Source organism: Cucumis sativus, chromosome 2 (genome assembly GCF_000004075.3).
Source record: "Cucumis sativus cultivar 9930 chromosome 2, Cucumber_9930_V3, whole genome shotgun sequence".
NCBI lineage: Eukaryota > Viridiplantae > Streptophyta > Magnoliopsida > Cucurbitales > Cucurbitaceae > Cucumis > Cucumis sativus.
The window spans coordinates 1,411,713-1,434,026 of NC_026656.2; the positions used below are offsets into that span (position 1 = coordinate 1,411,713).

A 22,314-nucleotide genomic window follows, 5' to 3' on the forward strand; every position below is an offset into this window, starting at 1 on the left:
AATATTTTTTATCCAAATTAAAAATTAAAAATATATAATATTAAAAATATATTTTCAAAATTTAGCATGAATTTTTTAATAAATATCCCAAACCAAACATCAATTAACATGTATTGAAAGTATAAGAATGGCACTTGAACAAACCTTAAACATATAGATATTAAAATAATTTTTAACCTAAATTAAACTTTTAAAAGTTACAATATTTAATCTTGAGAGAATATAGTAAAAAGTTGTTAGAATATCTAATTGTATTGTGTTAAACCACTCTTACTAAATTATAATTTCATTAGAACAACCTAATGGAATTTTCTTTAATATTTGGTGGTAAAGAAAATGTTTCATTTTTTTAAAAGCAAAATTTTCTTTTTTTCTATTTGTTATTTCTTATATTATTTTTATTTATATTATATTTTATCAATAAAAGTAAGGGTTATAATGTAAATCAAACAAATCTTATTACATACAAGTTGAAGGGCTAAACGTGCAATTTATAAGTATTATGAAATGTTTATAAATTCACCCAACTCCGACCACCGTGCTTTGTAAATTCGCTCTCTTCACGACGGAGCCGCCGCAATGTTTTTTCTGCAAGTTCATACGGTGGACAACGACCACCCTCTAACCGTCGGAATTCCGCTGGACGAATCTTCAACTACCAGCACCATTTCTCAACGGAACAGTACAGCTTCTCACGCCAACACGAAATTTTGCGAACGAAGAGGTATCGTTCACTTATTCCGAAGCGTTTCGAACTCATCTCTCCCTAACCCTAGCTCCCAATCCACGATTCTTTTTGTTGTTGCTGTTCCGAACTATCTATCATACGATGATTTCGTCACCTTCTGTGGCTCTCGCATCAACCATGTCTCCGAGCTTCTCTTCATCAGGTAACTCTTGATATTGCTTGTATTTCCGATCTTTTGTTAAAAAAATTTACTTTGTCTTGGTATCTGATGAATCGAACTCTTCTGATTTATGACAACATCGCGCTTAGCATTCTTGATTTACTTGATATTATGATACAAACATTCCTCGATTAGCCAATGGACAATGAGCCTCAAGACTTTAATTCTTTTATTTTTCAAGATTCTTTCCTCGACTTCTTTTTTTGGCAATCACGAAGCGCAGTTGAGTCGTTGATTGTGAATTTACGAAAGTTGTTAAGTTGGAATTATCCTGGGAAATTCTTGTTTTTCTTCCATGCATTGCATGATGCTATTGTATGAATTTAGTCTGCAATTCTGATGGAATTTATCACGGTAGTTGGTGGCAATTTTGATTAATTTTCTTGTATTGATGGAAATTTTAGGAACGATGGTGTGGAAGAACGATACAGTGTTTTGATTAAGCTTGGAAATCTAATAGATGCTGATAAGTTTTTTAGCAATTTGAATGGCAAGAAGTTTTCTCCCTCAGAGGTACGAGAACTTCTATTTCCGTCGTTTATTTGATTTAATGGAAACATGCTCATATAATATTGCTACAAATATTATTCATTTTTAGGCTGAGGTATGTCATATTCTGTTTCTGATGTCTGTCGAGTACACAGAATCAGCAGAGGTAGCCGGGTCGCCTCCCGATGGATGTACGGAATTGCCTACTTGCCCCGTTTGCCTAGGTGAGTCGAGCTTTTCTGTTTCTCGCCTCCTGACGATTGCTTGATTTATTTTGCTTGAGTTCAAAATTCTGATAGTTTAATTCTGCTAACCTAACCTGCATTTGATTGTTAGAGAGATTTGATCCTGATACTAGTGGGATAATTCACACATTATGTGACCATTCGTTTCACTGCCTCTGCATTTCAAAATGGACTTCTTTATCTTGTCAGGTGAGTGCATTCTTTGTTCGCTTCTGTTATCATTGTGTACTAGTGTTTTTGTACCTATGAATCATCGCATGATCAACAGCCTCTATAATTGAGACTTATTTTTCTCATTCTATGTTTTATTTAACATAAATTCCTAAGAGCGTTGCCCACCCCCCCCACCCTTTTGGATTGAGGCCTATTCGTATTTATCGGCTAGTTCTTGTTCTTTGGATTAGAGCTCAAATTTGTATAGCTTTCTTTTTTATATGATCTTTTGTATTCTTTCACTTCTATTAATGAAAATGATTTTCTGATTTAGAAAAAACAAATTGCTGCAAAACCTATAAAGCACTGTTGATGCAGGAGCCTTGGTGATTGTTTGAGCACACCTTAATACATAAATCTAAAATATATCTTGATTGAAATGTCAATGAAGTTCTCTTTACATTACATTTTCACCTTCTCATGATATGCCAGAACAATAGCTATAACTTACTGTATTTGATTCTTATTTTTCTTAATTGTCTGGAAAATAATGTGAAATACAAGAAATTACGTCTGTATGAGTTTTATCTGGTTGTGCTCTTCAAGGGAAGCCTTTTAGAATTGGTCAGCTTGCTTGAAAATTGAATTTCTTCTAACACACCATCTTTCTATATTTGGCAAATCATCAGGTCTGTCGTTTCTTTCAGCAGCAGGATGAGAAACAGGCATGCTTCATTTGTGGAACTGTGGAGAATCTCTGGGTGTGCGTGATATGTGGCTTTCTAGGATGTGGAAGGTTAGTTGCTAATATTGTCTTCTCTTATATATTCTAAGATGACATATTCAAGAAGACTGCTGTAGTGAAATACTTCGTGACATTAGTTCCTGCCCTTTTGGATCACGTTGATCTCAGGTATAAGGAAGGTCATGCAATCAGGCATTGGAAGAATATGCACCACTGCTATTCTCTTGATCTAAGAACACAGCAAATTTGGGATTATGTTGGTGACAATTACGTTCACCGCTTGAACCAGTCAAAAGTTGATTGTAAGTTTGGAGAGATGAATCCACACTGTATGTCACATGAAGGGGAGTGTGGAACCTGTGAATATGATGAAAACTCCGGAATCAATGAGGCCCTCTACCACAGTAAAGTTGAAGCAGTACGGTTTTCCAACAAATTCTTCGACAAATATGTATCATAAATTCTAATTTTTACCAGTCTGTAGACATATTTCTGTTGGGCAATTATTGTCTTAGAATTTCATGGACTTGAGACCATAAATTTAATTTGTGTGATATTGAAGGTTTAAAGGTTGGATAATACAAATTGTCTGCATTGGCATCTAGTTTCTTGATCACATTATCCATTCAAGAATTGCTTGTTCCTAATTCATATATTTGATATTTCCAAACAGATTGTGGATGAATATAATCGGCTTCTTGCAACACAGCTGGAAACTCAGAGACAAGTATGCATCTTCTTTCCTTGACCAAGCTTCTCTAATTTGTCTTGCGCCTTATTGCATGCATGTTGTTTTTGTTAAATAGTTCTTGCTGTTTTCAAAACTATCGTTGGCTCCCAATATTAGTTCACGTGAAAACATTTGTGCAATACTTCAAATTTCTTGAGTTTTGTTTTCCCTGAAGTGGACGTTGAATATTTTACTGAAATACGATGAGACAAGACAAAGTGGCCTGATATAGCTTGTTTCTAAAACGAACAATTACATGTTTCTGAACAGGCCAAGTCACTATCCTATATCATGCCACTTTGAACCATGTGCATCATGGTTTTGAGAATCTTTTGTATGAACTGTTATTCTAGATCAACACTTTGCACATCCACTTAATATCTTTATAAATTTCTTATTTAGTTGCTTAAAGTAAAAAGTAAATGAACTGTTGTGCATATTACTTAAAATCTGACCAATTTCCATCAGTGATTTGCATACACACACACATAGTGATCAATTGCCTTACTATCATTTCCACAGTATTATGAATCTCTGCTGGCAGAGGCCAAAAGCAAAAAGGAAATTTCCATTTCTGAAGCAGTGGAAGAGGCTTTAATATCCAAAACTCAAGACATTCAAGACAAACTTGAAAAATGCGTCAAGGAGACAAACACTGTTTCCGAAGTACGTTGTAAATATTTTCTCATTTTCTCATTTCGCAGTTTAGATGATCACATTTTTTCATGGCCAATGACACTGATGCTTTCTCTTCATCTGTGCAATTCAATCATGTGTCTTTCTAAATAGGTAAACCAAAAGCTAGTCAAGAATCAAGAAATGTGGCTGGCTAAAGCAAAGCAAATTGAAGAAAGGTACAGAATCTTACAATCCTTGATATGAAGGATTTATGATAGATTTCTTGTGTGATAGTATGATATGAAGATGACTTACAAGATCAGTTCTTGTGAGACCTTAGTTTTAAGAGATCAAGCTTGGTGTATTCCAACCTTTTTAGGAGTAAAAGGAAAATAAAACCTAAGAACTTATTTTGGATAGATAGCAGTGGCGATGAAGCTCACTTTAGTGGTTAGTTACTTCTGGATTAACTAATTACACTTTGTACGACAGAGAACTGGCTTCGTTGAAATCGAGGAATGAGAAAATACATGATTTGGAAGAGCAGGTAACAGACATTTACATATTTCCATGTCTCACTAGTTGGTAGTTAGTTGTACTTACCTCTGTTTGATTATATTATACAGATTAGAGATCTTACGGTCTACATTGAAGCTCAAAAGACACTCAACAACATTACAGATTCAGATGACATAAAAGGAGGAACACTCTTGCCTGTACCTGCAAAGGAATCGTCACCCGGCAATGGCAGAAAGAAGAAAGGTAACCGAAGGCGAAGTTAGATAGACATGTGCTCTTGTATGAACTCACACACACAGGTTCAGTTAGTAAACATTTTTTACTTAAAGCCTTAAAACTAAAGGGGGAAATTCTTACTTTGATCCATGTTCCATTTTGCTGCAAATATATGTATATATATGATGATTTGTTGTCTCATGTAAAGCAAAAAGGTATTATATATTATTGTATACATCATGTCAGTAGTTGGTGTATTGAGTCTTCGTGCATCCATTCAAGTTTTTGCTCATTTATGTATTTTGATGTCAAGGTTAGTTTGCTGTAAATTAGCTTTCTCCATACTAAAATTGATATTATTTTATTATATACAAACTTTATACTTTTAACACCATTATTATACAAGGGTGTACTATAATTTTTTTTGTTTTCTTTATTTTTTTAAGGGGAATATTTGGTTGATATTAGTTCTTCTAGAATTGTTCAAATAATCTGACAATTTAAATAATTCGGACTACTCAACTCAAATAATTAGGGTTTGATTGAATTTGGGTCGAGTTCGAGTGATATTTTTTGGGTTGAGTTCGAGTGACATTTTAAAGAAAATTAGAGTTGACATCACCTGAATTTCTAATATTATTAAAATATATAATATAATATATACAATTATTTATGATTTTTTAAAAAAAATTTATAGTAGATATTTGAATTTTAGTTATTAATGTTAATGGTGGACAAATATAATTATTTTAAGTTAATAAAAAATATATCTAAAAAATAAAATATAAATAAATAAATAACTCGATAATCCTTGGATAGATCGTATTTGAGTTGTCAAAATTTGGATTGTTCGAAGAAAGTTTTTTTAATCCAACCTATTTGCACCCTTAATATAAACTTTGAATAGAATAGTTATGTAACCAATCACTTTTTTATCACTTAAATTTTCTAGACTTGGATTGAAGGGTGGTTTTTAATCGATAAACATATTTAATTTTCTAAATTGTGATTTTTAATTGATTTACATTAAGAGGATGTTGTCGAAAATAGAAAATATTATAAAAATTAGGAACTTCGTGAGTGTAGACGATTAGTGACATAAATTTGTTGAATGATTTTTGATCATTCAATAATCAGAACGTCCATCCCAACTCCTCTTGAACATAGAAATCTTTTTGAAGTCCCTCCTTATAGGGAAGAGGTATTGTTGGATGTAATGTTGGAGTAGGATGATGATGGTGTAAGAGCAAAACGAGAAGGTGAAAAATGGATGTTAGAAAAGAGTTCCAAATGCAAATTAGGGCTAAACACAATGAGGTACAAAAGTAATTTGAAAATGAAGAAATGATGTTGTTATAATGTTAATGTACAAACATATGGTCAAATTAGCCAAAGTGGAAATCGAAACTATAAGGAACACAGAAACCCTGAGAAAAATTAACATCAGATTGTTATCTACCCATATCCTTTTTTTTTCTTATCCCTCACAAAGGACTAAAGACCAAAAATAAAAGAAAGAGAGAAAAAAAAATCAATGAAAAAATTAACTAAGAAGATATTATGATATATCTCACAACAGTCAGCCCACAGTTGATACAACAAAAATCGATTTCTTCGATCGTCAACCATCATCAACCTCTCCTGTTTTGTGTCTGATCTTCTGAGTTCCCCCTATGATGCCGTACTTGCTTGCTCGCTCGCCATCTCCGAGTCTTCGTGGACGTAAACCAACTGCACAATGCTACAGCTTGCTTGCTACAATGCCACATACAACAAGCTTCTAGCATGTATTGATTCATGTATCCTACATCTACATAACCTAATTCGGCAATTTGCCTTTTGCTCTAATCACAAACATCTCCTATGGTCAACAACATCATCGTTGAGGTTGATCAGGACCTGCAGCACCCGTAGCAGTGCTTGGCCCGGCACCGTTTTCAACTGGAGGAGAGGTCCCCCACTTGCCTTCTGATTCTGATGGTTCGAGTACGTGGACACCGCCATCCGATAGTCCCAATGCAAATTGGTTGGGTTCAGATGGATGTGCGGCGATAACTAGAGGATGTACCCTCAAGCTGCTAAAGAATTGACACAATGGAATTGATTAGAAAAAATGGTGAATGAAGAACTACAAAGTTGTGGATAACAAGTACACGTATGAGAGAGTTTTTCACTTTTCGGGTAAGAAATAATTTCATTGATAAATGAAAATATCCAAAGGGTACAATGTCTAAGTGAGCTGATCTTACAAAATAAATAAACACACCTTGGATTAGAAGACAAGTAAGCGTTCGGATTTATTCGACATCTTAATCGAAGAGTCGAAGCAGTAAGAACACCTACACTTCCATCTTCAAAGCTGACATAGATTGACTGACTATCACAAGAGAAAGTGGCATGTGTGATTGGACCACTAGCTTCTCGTGGGACCCACTGTTGAAGAAAATAAGTTCCAAAAATGATCAATGACGATACAAATTACAAACTACAAACTACAAAAATAAAAAAACAAAAAAACATGCTCTTGATTCTTGATTCTTGATTCTTGAATATGGCATTGTTCTGCATACTACATACCTGCTTAAGGCATTCCAATTTTGGTGCTTCATATATGGCTATCTGAGTTTCGTGAATGGCCAACAAGTGTATCTGGTCTATGTGGAATTGAACGCGTGTATCGGCGAGAGGAGCGGTTGTTCGACTGCTTGGAACCTGTAAGAATTTGTTAACCTGTTTCTCCCATCCATCAGTGCTCCAGACGCACAGCTACAAGAAACAATAACGATTATAATATATAAACACAATAAAGGATAAAGAAACAAAGGAGCCATGCAGCTCAATAACTCCAAACACAAAGTAGATAAAACCGAAAAAAAACTTTTAAATCAAACCTGAGAGTCGGCTCCCGAAGATACAAGAACATTTAGTTGATTCGAGAAGGCAAGGCCAGTTATTCTTTTCTGGTGACCTTTTAACTTGGTTTTCACCTGCATTATGAAAGCTATTGATTATCAAAGATCTGAACTCCAATTTCAATTCATATACTTGCAAACTAAAAGATCAATCTAACGAAATTTGACCTCATCAACTCGAACGTTGTAAATCTGAATAGAAGAGTCCTCCATGCCTATAGCAATAATATTGTTATCCTGGGGGTGAAATGCCAAAAATGTTGCTGCTGGTGGTGGGGGCATGAACGTTGTCATTGTCTGCATTGAAAATATTTGGCTAATTTCAATACTGACACGTATTTATTACTTGAAATATTTAGCTTTTCATCCAAATATAAGATGTAAATACATTTATTCAAACACATTAGTTTTGTTGTGAAGTATGCCAATCATGGTCGGTTATGTATACAATAAAATGAACTCTACCTTAAACGTCATCATATTGAATAGGGATATTTTCCCTCCTGAGGCAGACATAACATAGGAGTCATTCTTTGAAAGTGCAAAGCATGGGACAGCATCTTCTGGATTTGTATCACTTATATCGTTGGTCATCAATATTCCACTCGGTGGTTGCCATAGCTGTGGCGCTACGCTAGCTGTGGCCTGCACACGACGTTATTTCGTAAGTAGGGGATTTCTAGGAATGAATCATAGTGTACATGCATCTGACATGAATAAAGAAAGCAAATACCTTTACCGTCACATTTCGATCATTTCTCTGCCATCTCCATAACTTATGTACAGCATTAGATGCTAATGCCAATATTGCAAGGCCGGAATTTGTATAGATCAATCTCGAAACCTGAAATAGCAATCAATGTATCAAAACATAATTGTAAACCAAGATAAATGTGCTTCACCAAAGAAATTAATCCGTTGAAATTTCTTTATAATATTGTTCGCTTAATGCAGCGCAACCCAGCTGCCTCCAAAAGGGAATTCTAAAACCTTTTTGATAAATTATATTGAAAAATATGGTGGTATTCAAGGAAAAAGTGTGATCATAAAAAACTAAAACATGCTGTGCATTAGAATGCTTGATCTTGTAAGATACCATTATAAGAAAACTGGGAGAAATCAACAGAACGTAGTATTTCATGACATCTTCTGCCTAGTTCAACAAAAACTAACTTCAAACTAACAATAAGACTAACTTTAAGATTTATAATAAGTAAATAGACCAAATTTGAACATTTTAAAGTATAGAAATAAACTAGAATGAGATTCAAAGTACAGGGACCAAAATGGCAATTTAACCTATTGTGATTATATAAATATACTTATGAACAAGACCCATACCCTTGAAGCTGTTAGATTATCGGGAAGCCTCAAGGAACGACATTGAGTTGGTTCATTGATTTCTGTAAGTTTCCAGATCCTAGATTTATCCACTGACTCATCAGCAATTCGGGGCTTTACATCAGCCAAACTTCGACTATCATTGTTCTGAAATTGTCAGTAAAAGAAAGGGTAAATCACTGAATTATCAAACTGCTTATGAATGTCAAGCATGTTAGGTTCCGAATCCAATATAGAAGCATAACAATCATCATTGATAAACAAAACTTGTGAACAAGACACTTACAATTCCAACCATGGCTGCTGCAACTGGGGGAGTCCGATCTCCAATGCTCATACCAACAGACACCGCAGGAGGGCCAAATGAACCTATTGGTGGAGCCTAAAGGAAAATGATTGAATAAAATCACCACTGGAGAAAGAAAAGTAAACAAAGGATATGTAATATTTGAAATACTATACCTTCACAACAGCAGCAGAAGCAACTCTAGAAGCATCAAATGTACGATTTTCTACTGTTCGGAGCATCCTAAATCCCTCTGCATTGGCTAGAATCTTGATACCATTATCGTTTGTTGAGACAGCCAATAGTACTCCATCCTTATTAAATCTTATACATGGGGATGCCTGCGGATTTTGGAAATTAATATGATAAGCTTACTGCAAGCATATTGTTAGGATCAGTACGAAAGTAATGCTCATATCATGACTAACCGGCAATCCACCGTCGGCATCAATACTCGTTAAAATATTTACACTATCCATATCCCAGAATTTAACAGAGAAATCATCACCAGCAGCCAAGAAACGATTTTTGGTGGTATCAAATTGGACAACACCCACTGATCGCTTGCCAAGGCCTTGATATGTACGCTTTACAGCTCCTTCACTTTCATTCCACTCAACCAAGTATGATTCTCCATCCTTATTTGTCCCGCAAGAAAACAACCTATAGGTAGAAAATAAAAAAGCAAAAATATTGTAGAATAAGTAACAACTAGAAGGATAACATTATTACTTAGATTAAAAAATATCCATAATAGTAAAATATTAGCATATAAACCTCGTTCCATCAGCACTATATGCCATTGTAGTAGATGAGTGGCCTGGTGCATCATAGTCAACTCTTGACCCCATGTTATCGTATAACCATGCCTTTATTTTTCCGTCAGCTGCTGTTGAGAAGATAAACTAGAAAGAAAGGAAGTTGAGAATAAGAAATCACATTACTAAAGTATGTCTACCCTAATACACAACGAAAATGCTGTGCCCATAGGAAGGTACATACAAATATCGTGTTCTAAATTAAATAGTCATTAAAAGTTATGCATACACGATACACCCAACTCAAGAAAAAAAAAAACAAAGTAGATATACACATGGTTGTGAGTCTGTGACTCTGTTGTTAGGGTGGATAAAATGAACAGCTAACTCAAGAAGAGACTCAAATATTCAATGTTTTTACTTTTTGTCTTCACATCGTAGTAAACTTTTAGTTTTTTGGCTAAAAGAAATCATAGCGTTTACCCATCACTCTACACTTAGTTATGTTTAAAGAGGTTTCCAGCACTTAGGAACTGGAGAGTTTTCTTTCTTTCTTTAAACCAAGCCCACAAATACCCCACCAAAGAAAAGGGGACGAAATAAGCAAAATGTTCCCTAAAAGTGTAGAACCCCAAAAGGGAGACATAAAACTTAACCAAAAAAACCTCAATAAATTTATTCACATTCCTACTAGAACTTTTGTGGGTTTTTTTATTTCCCTCTCTTAGATAAATCCAGGTTAGTAGATCGGTCCATGGAATTTCACTACTTATATGATATCTGGAGCTAATTTTTAGAATTGATAATTTTATTGGGATCAGTTTTCCAAAGATGATGCCATTTTTCCAATAAGAAAATTGACAGTTGTGACAAATTACATAATGCTCCATTTCACAAAAAAAGTCATGAATTGAAAAGAGTGAGATTCATACTACCTGAATGTTCTCCTTGTGATGTGGGCATATAGAATACACAGGTGCATCATGGCCCTCAAAAGTAAACTGCTTAACTCCAGTGACTGCATCCCACACCTACAAAGTATGAAAGAATAGTTCTTAGTAAGAAATCCACCCTGTGCTCGTCATCTGAAAGTCACTGAGAAACAAACGTTACAAACCTTAATAACTCTATCTTCCCCACAGGTAACTAAGCATAGCTGCTTGTTTGGATATGAAAAGGCGAGATCATTGACACTGCCAACATGAGCCTCAATCTGTATTTAGAAGTTAAACAAGAAAAGAACGTCAATCACCAAAATTATGCAAACAAGATCAGGATTAAGCAGTTACAATTGGATACTGAAAGTACAGAGTAAAAACTGATCGAGATTTCCCCCCAACACGAACCTCTAAGTGGTTTCTTAATTCATCACCAGCCTGATAGGAATATATGTGCACGATATGCTTTGAATATGCAACACCTGGATGTTGAAAAGTAATCTAAACTAGTCAATTACCAATTTTTTTAGAATATACTTCTCTAACAAAACAACAGTTTCTCAAGAGTCTATCTTAGCACAAAGAACTAAAGGGGGAAAAAACAAAAGAAAAAAACAAAGATTGAACTCACCAAAAAGTGTTCCATCAGGGCTCCACATTACACGATTAATTGATGCAGTATAATCACTGGCCAATGATGCCTAGAAGCAAACAAAAGAGTTCAGTAAGTGCATTTTCAGCTATAAATCTAACAAGAAATGTTTCACGGGAGCCCAATGCAACGCAACAAAAGCCAAACCTGTAAAGCCACTGAACGTGCTGCAAGATCCCAAACTTTAAAATTTCTAATAGCAATCCTTTCACGACCACCAACCTCCCAGATCATCACGTCGCCCACGTTTGTTCCAACTGAATTCAAAAATACATTGAAAGGAATGTAAGATATGCACTCTTATCCAGCATCTACAAGCGTAGTACAGTCAACATAAAAACAAAAGGGTGTTGATATCGCTTCTAAAGCAATTTGGGACATACCAAGTAGTATAGTTTGTTGTTGTGGATGAAAATCCATACTCTTGACAACTGAACCTTGACTCAAGGTTGTAACAACATTCTTAGGCAAGTCATCAGAAGAATAGGAGCTCTGTCCATGACCTTGGTTGCCATATCCAACAGGAAGAATGTTTACCGGTAAATTAGTAACCTGCAATAAACCATGTGGCAGTTCAAAACCAATGACATAGGTTTGAGTTGTTTAGAATAGCAGGTAAAGCACATACGTAGATAAAAAAAACTTAGAAAGCTCCTGAGATTAATCAATTCCAGAAATAACTAAAATTATTACATAAGATATTTTCACTATGACAGGCATCATAATGTGTCCTAGGCACAATTACAACAATTTCTTTCTAAGATGTGCAGACAAAGATCAGGAAAGTCAGGCTAACGTGGTTAATAAATTCAACCCAAAATTTGAAGCTTGAAGTGAAAGTTCCCACAAGAAAATGAAATGTTCAATTTTTCCCTCCCACGCTAAATGGATAAGGCGAGAAGCACTTCCATTAATAGATGTGAAAAAATCATAGTTCAAGATAAGGCGAAAGGCTTTGCTCTGAGATGCATAGAAAAAAGGGAAAAGAGACATTTTTTAGGAGAGAAAATAAAAAGAAGAAAAAGATGAAGCTAAGCAGTACCTCTTCAGATAATCCAAATGGTCTTGATCGCTTCAACACATGTTCAGAATCAGCTGTTTGATAGTCCATAGTTGGGTTATTGGTAGGAGGAGTTCTAGGTCGCTTTAAAATAGCTGCTACCAAATTTCCATCAGAAATCAGGGGGTGAAATTACATCACGAGAAAATAACTTGAGATAAGAAGTGTACAACTTGGAAACTTAACAAGCATTTCATGACTTTGGAGACAGACTATCTCAATGAGTGGGGTTGAACAGTGTCAATTTAAATAATATTAAAAAACCACACATTATTATTTTGTTATACATTTTCTTCAGCTTGTTTATTCTATGTTATGACACAATTGCACAAGAACAAAGACTACAAGCCATACATATTCAGCATAACTAAATGCAAGAGTGCAAATGTGCATACCCTCTCCACCTAGGTGAAAAAGGAAGAAGAGTCACATCCTACCCGCATTATTAGCTGCATTGAGACCAATAGGTGCAGCAGAAGCTGATGGATGAGGCACAGGGGACGGATTTGCCATCCATCCAGCTAAAGAAGTTGGAAGAGCAGCTGGTGTAGGCTGAAATGGCTTCAAACACACAACATGGACCAGCATTTCAAACTCCATGGGCCAAGAAACAAACTAATGGCTTGAAAATTCATAAAACAAAACAATGTCCTAAACTTACACCATGCGCACTCAAGGGAGGAAAGGCTGCAGCCTTCGGAACACCCCCCATTAAGGGATTGGTCACAGGAGATGGAGCCCTGGCACCATTTGGTTGTCCACAACTATGGTCAACGAATAAGGTCTTTATGTCAGGGTTTGGTCTTGGATTCTTACAGAGCTGGTGCTGCCAATTTAAACTGCATTCTCAATTTGGAAAAAAAAAAACGTAATAATTAAATTCAGGTTTAAAAACTTATTACAATTAGCCGACCTTAAAACAGAGAGACAACAAAAAGGCAGAATTAGTAGAGACCTCTGATTAATTAAAGTCCGCAATCTCGAGTTTTTCAAGGTTGGAAATTGAAGCTTATCACGAAAAAGTGGATTAGCTTCAATCAATTTTTTCAATTCAGCAAGCATTATACCCCTAGCAGACTTGGTGTCTCCATACTTCGATAACTGCTCGTTATCTCTGCAAAACAACACATTTCATAAGATTTCATTACATTGATAGAGAAAGACGTAAAATGAAGTTCGGGAACAAAAGGTCCACAATCCAAGCAACAACTTTCTTTTTCTTTCAAATCAAGTAACCTCGTACCTGAAGTTCTCCAAAGTCAATAACTGTGTAATTTCCTTGAAGAGCTCTTCATTAAACGCCGAAAACACTTTCAAATCCTTAACTAGAATATCCACAGCTTTCGCTCTATCCCGCCTACAATTTCATTCTATCCTTTAGTATAGTTGAGGTGAAGAGAAAGAAAAACACAAAGCAGCATGATAAACCAAATCCACAAAATTCCATTTCTTTTTTACTTGTCTAAAGCTTCAAGATACTTCTGCTTCCGTATTTCAAAAAATATCTTCATGGAGTATCTATTGTCATCAACCTTCGTAAACCCAGATAGATACTTCTCCACCTCTTCCCACTCGCCATTCGTAACCATATCTTCAAAATATCTCATATTGAAGAAAAACCCCGACTCTTGCTCCAACCTCCACCAACATCCAAAAAAAAAAAATAATAAGTTAGCAACACCACACAAATTTAACAACATGAAGAAGAAAAAAAAATAATAATAAAACATACTTATGAACTGTCTCCTTGAATTTCTCCTCGTCCAGAAACTGGAGTATGAGAAACACAAGCTCCCTGCTAAGCGAAGACATGTCTATGTCTTCAATTTTGGAAAGAACAACAAGAACCTGAAACGATCTAGCTAAACAGATCAATTAACATTACCAGAAATTCCAATTCGGAATTGAAATCCGATGTTGAAAAAATAACGAATTACATAAAAAATAAAAATAAAAAAAAATAGAAAGAGAGAGAAATTAAAGAATACCTCCTCCTCGGCGCAAGATTAGGGAAGTCAGATCGGAAGTGGTTGAAAGGAGGAAGAGTAAGAAAAATCGGAGAGTTGGAGTGGTTTTTGTGTCTGAAAGGTTTGTGTTGGTTGAAGCTTTTATACAGAGAAAAGAGGAGAGGGTTAGGGATTTGGAAGAGAGAGATGTGAAGCGAAGAAAGAGAGGTAATGGGACAAATTAAATAGCGCGACCGAGAACGAGATGATAGATGATAAATAATAGTGTAATAAGAGGGATTGATTATCAGTTGATAAGTTGGGTGATAAGGACGTGGTTGATAAGTAGTTATAGTTATATTTTGTCTTAAATAAGGCAGGAGGCTTTGCGTATATATCTTCCGCTGCATTTGCGCGATTTTCCAAGACTACTCTCCCCGTTTTCACCAACCTCATTTTTCTAACTTCAAAATATCCATTTACCTAAATACCCTTTCTCTTTCCTTCCTTTTCTTTTCCTTTTTTTTTCTTCACTTTTCATTTTAAAAAATACAAGAGAGTTTTTATATTACATTTCTCACGATCACGTCTCAATATCAATAATAACATATAAATAAATATATTAAAAAACGAAACGACGCTTGATAGCTTGACAAGTCAAAACATTTCAACATAGAAGTTTAAGTATGGAACCATGGTCAAAAAATAAAAAAGTTTCATTACATATGGATTGATAATCTCTTCCTAAAAGAGACAATAAAGTTGATTTGATTTTTTTTTCTACTAAAATAAGTAAAGGATAATTTAATATATTTTATATTTCATAGTCGATACCATGCAAGTCAAAGTTCCTAAAATCTACATGAATACAAAACTAACGTCTAATTATTATGCATGAATTAAAGTAAACGTTTATTTCTAAAATAAAACGAGATATTAATTTCTTGATTAATGTTAGGTCCATTTCAGACTATACTTAAAACTATCTTTTAAGAAGATGTATGGTGTGAAAATCTAATATATATATCAACTTAATGAACAATATTTTAATTTAACACAAAAAAAATTATTTAATATTTAGGAGCTTTAAATTTGTTGCTTCTTTTATATGTTGGGTTTAATTCAAACCATTTTATGTAACATTTAATATAAAAATATATTGTCTATTTTTTCTCAAACCAATTATTTTAATACAATCTCAACCGTTCATTGGATGAATAATTTAAAATGTCAATCACAAACAACATTTATTAGTATTATTAGGTTCGATTATTCAAGATATTTGTTTCTCTTTTATTATTAATATAAATCTAATTAAACTTTAGTACTCTGTAGTTACTAAAAGGAAAATTTTTAAAAAGAGTAGGTTTTACAAAAATGTTTTCGACTTATAACAAATTTTATCACTGATAGTCATTGATATGTTATTCGGATATAATCCAAAATTTTGTTATAACTTATAGATATTTTAATTTATTATGCTATTTTTTAAAATGTTCCCTGCTAAAAACAATTATCTTGCTATAAATACATGAATAAATAAAATTTTAGTTTAATTTTCAATATGAATTTTTACTAGAAATAAAAATTAAAAAAAATTATATGCACTAATAAGATTTTAAAAATAAATTGGTTAATGGTGTAGTGGTTAGCACTTTGGACTTTGAATCCAACGACCTGGGTTCGACTCCCGGTAGGACCTATCAAAAAAAAATCTACACTTATCTTGTAATAAAATTAAAATTATGTTGATTTGATTTTCCTTTATTATATTTATGTTCGTGCGTATTTTTAGTATTATATTTTATATAATTTATTTAATATTTATGAGTTTTAAATTTATTGCATTTCTATATGTATTTAATTTATTCAACTAAAGTGTTTAATTCAAACCATTCTACACCAAAGAATGTAAATCATCTTTGATTTGATTTAGAAAAGCATTTAATATAAATATATTGTTTACCTTCTTTTCAAACTATTTATTTTATTACAATTTCAAAGATTCTCTCGATCAATAATTTAAAATGGTTGTCACAAACAAAAATTCATTCATTTATTAGTATTATTAATCATTTTTTTTCATCTTTTCCTCTATTTTATAAATGGTCAAATATTTTCCAATTTGAAATATGGATTTTTTCTTGCCACTTATTAAGTTAAATTATTAAAGATAAATGTTTGTGATATTTTGTTATTAATATAAAATCAAACTTCACATGATCTATACTAACTTTATAATTACTTAAAAAATCATTTTTCTTGTTATAAATACATGAATAAATAATATTTTAATTTAATTTTCAATAGTAAAAAATTTAAAAATTATACGTGGTAATAATATTTTAAAAATAAATTGGTTCTATGGTGTAGTGGTTAGCACTTTGGACTTTGAATCCAACAACCTGAGTTCGACTCTCGGTAGGACCTATCAAATTTTGACCATTTATCTTTTTTAAAAAAACAATAGTTTTTTTCATAAATTTTCTCTTAAATATATAATTTTTAAAAACTTAAAAGGCTATTGTTATTCATTTTTGGATTGTGTATATATAAATACAAAGGTAGATCTTAGCAATGCAATGAAGAAGATGTGTGTAATATTTTAGACATAATTTCATTTCTTAGTACAGAATTGATTTTGGATTCTCTTTACTTTTCCTTTCCTTCTTTTTTCAACTTTTACATATCTCAATCATGTTATCCTTTTTCAAAAACATTATGATTTATAAAGTTTCATATTATAAGAAAATTTTAAAAGTTAGGAATCAATTTTTATTATAGAATTTGATTCCTATTAAATTGTTGTATATCTAACCTAACTTTAGAAAAAGAACCTAAAAGTTGAGCTAATATTGACATAATTATTGTTGTTGTTTTTTTATTTTTTTGTTATTTTAGGAAATTGACACGATTGTTAATAATATGAAATAACAATATAATAGAGTATATAACATACTAAATACGAATAAGTAAAAAAATCATCGATGATGAACTTTTTAATTTATAAAAAAGTTGAACAAAATATTTTAACGGAATAATATCAGCTAGTATTGATTATAGTATTGTTGGATTGTATGAATTGTTTGGATCATAAACTTTTAATTTAATCAAATTTGACCCTAAATCTATCTAAGTGTTTAGTTTTAATAGTCAGTGTTTAATTTTGTCATTTTGCATGTATTCGACTCAATAACACTATGTACTATACGAAAAGAAATTGCATCAAATGACAAATAAAATAAGAACGAAAGTGAGATAATCTTGTCACCTAGATAAAATTAATTTTTTATAAAAGTCAAAACTATATAACTTATTTCAACAAATCCAATCAAACTAAAAATAATAATCATTAAAAAAAGAATAGAAAAAATAAACAAACAAAAACAAAATCACTAAAAAGAAAAAATTAATTATATTTTTATTTTAGTTAAGTATCAAAATATATATAACAAAATGAGAAAAACTCATCAAATCATTTTTTAAATATTTCAAGTTTGTCATTCATTTTCATTTTCATCGTCTTTCTCAACTTAATTTTTTGTTCTCTCTTATATTACTATTTATTTTTTTTGAATTATTCGATTCTTTCGAATATAAAAAATCGAAATCTAAACGATAATGACTATCCAAATTCAAACACTATTTTACTCAACATAGTTCAAATTTTTTTTTGTTTTCGAAATAATTAATATTTGAGTGGTTTATTATATTTTATAAAAAAACTCAATTTATTTTCTAAATATTTATTAAAATAAAAAGAACTAAAAAAAACAAGGAGATAGTGAAACCCAAATTGTGGTAGGTAGGAAGGACACGTAAGAGAACAAAAAACGAAGGCGAGTACCGAAATTGTGTACTCGCAGGAAGAGGAGTGCAGAAATTGAAAGGAAAAAAAAAAAAGAAGTATTTGGAATGAATGACTTTAGTGGGGCCCATGGAAACAAGCGTGTAAGAAACGTATGCTAAAAATAAGGCAACAACACACACTACAGACTACACACACACACCCCTTTCTCTTTCTCATTCTCGCATTGTATCATATCGTGAGAAAAAAAAGGCGATAGAGATAAGTGCATGTGTGAGTCTCAGTCTCTCTATTTTCATTTTAAAACAACGCTTCCAAATCTAATCAATTTTTCCACTACATCCCCCTCTACTCTAACAACCCTGCACTTCCTTTCCACCGCCAATCACAACAATACTACTTATATTCTTTTTCTTTTTCAAACTCTCATATTTCCATTTTTTTTTCTTTTACATATAATTACTAATTTCTGAAATTAAATGGTTGAGATATTATTATATTTACAATTATAACTTTCTTCACCTCATCATTCATTTTTGTACCTTAAATGGTTGAGTCAATATTTGTGTATATGATAATGTTGAAAATCACACATTATAATTTTTTTAAAAAAACTATATATGTGGACGTAATCAAAATAAATATGTTTTCAACTCATTTTATTTTATAAAGTTTGGGGGAAAAAAAGGCTTAGAACAAATGTGAAAGAGGTTGGAATTTTCCTTAAAGTAGGACAAAAGAAAAATAAAATAAAATCATTATTTATTATAACTAATTTGAAGTTTTTTTCTTTTTTCTTTTGAGGAATTAAAGTTCCTATTTACTGAGAAATTCCCAAAAGCAAAAGAGAAGAAAATGATTGCTACTTAAATATGCATCACACAATTTGAGTATTTATTTTGAATATATAAGAAGGGATAAATAAATAAATAAATAAATAAGTCAGTTTCTTGAAGTTTCAAGTCAATGTTGGGTGTACACTAAAAAAATTTAATGAAGATAGTTTGTGAAAATGACTTTGTGATATAAATTTACCAAAATGACTTTGTGAAAAAAAGATATTTCATTCTTAGGTAAGGTGATTTCTAACCTTTTTCTTTTCCTTTAAAAGAAAATTTTACCATTAGTAAATTTCCAACTTTTTTTTTTTACTATCGATATAAATATTATGTTATTCTATATATATATATATAAATGTAGAATATGTTTCAACCCTTTTTTTTAATGACATTATTATTATTATTATTATTATCATAATCATGATTTAATTTTAATGAGTATAGTTTTATAAATGATAGTGAAGAAAAAAAAGTTGGAAAAGGAAACCCTAAATCATGGCAATGTTGGGCCCAGGAAGAAAAGAGATTGACTTAATGACATTTTAATTATATTTCACTAATCAAACTGTTTCAATGGTGTTTAAGACTAATATGTAAATATGATCAAATGATTTCTCTCTATATATTTGGTAATCAAATTAAATATGGAGACTAAATAATGCATTACAAATCATTCATTATTAAACCTCTTATTTTATAACACAAAATTTTGTCGAGTTGTTCTTTCTTTAATTAAATGTAGCAAAGTATAGAAAGGTTGTTTATAGAAATGAATTAAAATAAACAAATCAATAGTCACAAATGAGAAGAGAAAATAAAATTTTAAAAGATAAATTAGTTTATTTGTTTTTTGCATGCATAGAATGATACTTTTGCATAGTCTTTTCCTAATATCAAGTATATATATAAGCTCACACTTTATAGAGACTTTCCATTAAAGTTTTATCTAATTAATATTTGTTTTATATCTTAAAACAAAAATGTAAAGTAATGTTAAACAAAAAGGGAAGATTTAATCAAAAACTATCTTATCTTATCAACATCTTGTATTTGCTCATATTTCTTTCTTTCATGCTTGCTGAGGTGTCTCGAGAATGCTAGTTTGGTTAAGTTGTTTGTTGTTCGGGTTCATTACCTTAAAAAAGGAAGAAAAATAGAAAGAAAGAAAGGATCATGTGTTCACAATATTGGTAGCGTACCATACCCTCTTTTTGTTTATACCATACAATTACTTCTCTTAGACATTAGTAGAACTCATATTAATATCAATGGACCTTATTTTGCTTATAAAAAATACGGTTGAATATTAACTATATATATGTGATGATTCAATTAATCCTTAAACAATAATTTTTGCTATTTTTGCAAGAGTCCCTAAATATATTTTATGGTATATTTTCAACTATAATAAAATAAATCACAATATTTATAACATATGACAAAATATCACAGTTTATTTATAATAGATTTTGATAGACTATTGCATGTGTCTATTTATACCGTATTTGAATTTACACACGAACCCATTTTAGTTTTTCAAAAAAGTATGAATATAATTGAAACTTTAGCATCCTCTTTTTCTTTTTGTGAAATGGAAAAGGGCTATAAAGAGAGAGAAAATAAAATGTATTAATTTTGGGAAAAGTCCATCTCAAGAAGTTTGATGGATATTTCCAACTTTTCCATTGTGTGTTATTTGTTTTTAATGGAAAGTCCACATGTATTTTAAGCCCAAATGTCATACTAACATTCATATATTTAATTTCATATGTCAACATCTTAACACCAACTCAAATCTATTACATAATACTGTGATCAATTAAATATCATAAAATTCTAGATAAAGAGATATGATTAAATAATATATTTCATTTCTTTTTAGATTTATATAACAACCTTTATTTTAATTATTATAGTTATTGAAAGAGTCGTCCTTTGAATTGATTGAAAAATAAATAAAACTTAAAACGTCTAAATGAACTTAACTAATTAAGTGCTAATTGACACCGTCATTCATCCTAAATTCGAGAGATTCAAATAACTTTAAATTTAAAAAACCTTAAAATTATTTCATCTTATATTTCTCGTGGTTTTATTTTTTCATTAGAAAAAAATATCAAATACAAAATTTTTCATAAGACGTTGAACTTAACACGAGGAATAAAAAAATGGAACTTTCTAACACGAGACCACGTTAATTGAGTGGGGGCTATGGACAGGATAGTAAAACCCTATAGACGTGTCCATCTCAATATTCATCCTTTTTATGCAAAAATCAATTTTCTATCTCTAAAACCCCAAATTAATTTTCTAAATATATGTATACTAATTGGATTTTTTTTTTTGTTTATGTTGTGAAATAATATTTCAAATTAAAGTTGATCATAAAAATAGATGGAAAAAATAATGGATCCAAACATAATTTTCTAAAAATTGAAATGCCTAAATGACTTGAAGTAAAATACAAAAGTGGATGATAAACGTTTGGAAATTATTAGGACTATGAATGATGTTTTTAAAAGTGTAATTATCTTTGGTGAAATTTGAATTAGAATATTTAGATCTTTTCATCCTTTAAACTAAAATAAAAATGAGATTTAAAATAGTAAAATTTAATAATTAAAATACAAGGTATTTTTATTTAATTTAATAATATTTGAAAAAGTGAAAAAACCGTAAAAGATGAAGAATTTATTTGTAGTACATCAAATTCTTTTCATTATTACGTCAACATTTTCCGATACGTCACATTACCATTACAGTTGTTATAGAGCATCTTTCACTTTTATGGAAGAAATGGTGTCAAATTTATCTACGACATAGTAACGTCATTTTCAATTTTCAAAATAGTTCTAACCCATCTCGAGAGAAGAAGAGGAAAAAATGGAAGTAAGTTATGTTGATAGAATTACTACTGTACTTCCTAATTTGTTTCCCAAATCACGGAGTAAAACAAGCGTTACAAAATGAAAAGTAAATAGGATATATATTAGTAGTCACCGACACAAAACGTTATTTTAAGAGAAAGGAAAGAGATAGAACTACTAAAATGAATATAAAATTAGTAAAATATATCACTTCGTTTGAAAGAAAATAATAGACAAATTTACTCATTTTGTTTAGTAATGTTTAGAGAGACCAAATAAAAATG

At 31.5% G+C, this 22,314-nt stretch overlaps 2 protein-coding genes and 2 non-coding genes across 9 annotated transcripts; 3 read left to right on the forward strand and 1 right to left on the reverse strand.

Annotated features, from left to right (window-relative positions):
- The first annotated feature begins 383 nt into the window (after nucleotides 1-383).
- Nucleotides 384-5,014, forward strand: LOC101218449 (BRAP2 RING ZnF UBP domain-containing protein 1). Its single transcript, XM_004139251.3, has 11 exons — nucleotides 384-890; nucleotides 1,313-1,421; nucleotides 1,507-1,621; nucleotides 1,734-1,831; nucleotides 2,485-2,591; nucleotides 2,709-2,958; nucleotides 3,214-3,267; nucleotides 3,793-3,936; nucleotides 4,060-4,124; nucleotides 4,381-4,435; nucleotides 4,515-5,014. The coding sequence occupies exons 1-11, from the start codon at nucleotides 580-582 to the stop codon at nucleotides 4,668-4,670; spliced, it is 1,464 nt and encodes a 487-aa protein (XP_004139299.1). The 5' UTR covers nucleotides 384-579; the 3' UTR covers nucleotides 4,671-5,014.
- A 913-nt stretch (nucleotides 5,015-5,927) lies between these two features.
- On the reverse strand, nucleotides 5,928-14,740 carry LOC101218209 (topless-related protein 4). Of its 6 annotated transcripts, none has more exons than XM_004139250.3 (26): nucleotides 14,559-14,740; nucleotides 14,303-14,428; nucleotides 14,029-14,208; nucleotides 13,814-13,927; nucleotides 13,526-13,684; nucleotides 13,232-13,409; nucleotides 13,008-13,131; nucleotides 12,553-12,665; nucleotides 11,894-12,062; nucleotides 11,658-11,767; nucleotides 11,490-11,559; nucleotides 11,267-11,340; nucleotides 11,038-11,133; nucleotides 10,856-10,951; nucleotides 9,940-10,067; nucleotides 9,591-9,825; nucleotides 9,339-9,503; nucleotides 9,163-9,258; nucleotides 8,877-9,023; nucleotides 8,269-8,379; nucleotides 8,001-8,180; nucleotides 7,704-7,832; nucleotides 7,515-7,610; nucleotides 7,201-7,389; nucleotides 6,890-7,056; nucleotides 5,928-6,698 (listed from the first exon to the last, which is right to left on the reverse strand). In XM_004139250.3, the coding sequence occupies exons 2-26, from the start codon at nucleotides 14,380-14,382 to the stop codon at nucleotides 6,500-6,502; spliced, it is 3,405 nt and encodes a 1,134-aa protein (XP_004139298.2). In that variant the 5' UTR covers nucleotides 14,383-14,428; nucleotides 14,559-14,740; the 3' UTR covers nucleotides 5,928-6,499. The 6 variants fall into 6 exon arrangements, with proteins under 6 accessions (XP_004139298.2, XP_011648693.2, XP_011648690.2 ...); XM_011650391.2 differs by having other exon boundaries at nucleotides 12,553-12,668; XM_011650388.2 differs by having other exon boundaries at nucleotides 5,928-6,701; nucleotides 12,553-12,668.
- A 1,407-nt stretch (nucleotides 14,741-16,147) lies between these two features.
- TRNAQ-UUG lies at nucleotides 16,148-16,218 on the forward strand. Its single transcript has one exon. It is a non-coding gene; the product is annotated as a tRNA-Gln (tRNA).
- Nucleotides 16,219-16,874: 656 nt separating this feature from the next.
- On the forward strand, nucleotides 16,875-16,946 carry TRNAQ-UUG. The gene has a single exon. It is a non-coding gene; the product is annotated as a tRNA-Gln (tRNA).
- Nucleotides 16,947-22,314: the final 5,368 nt, after the last annotated feature.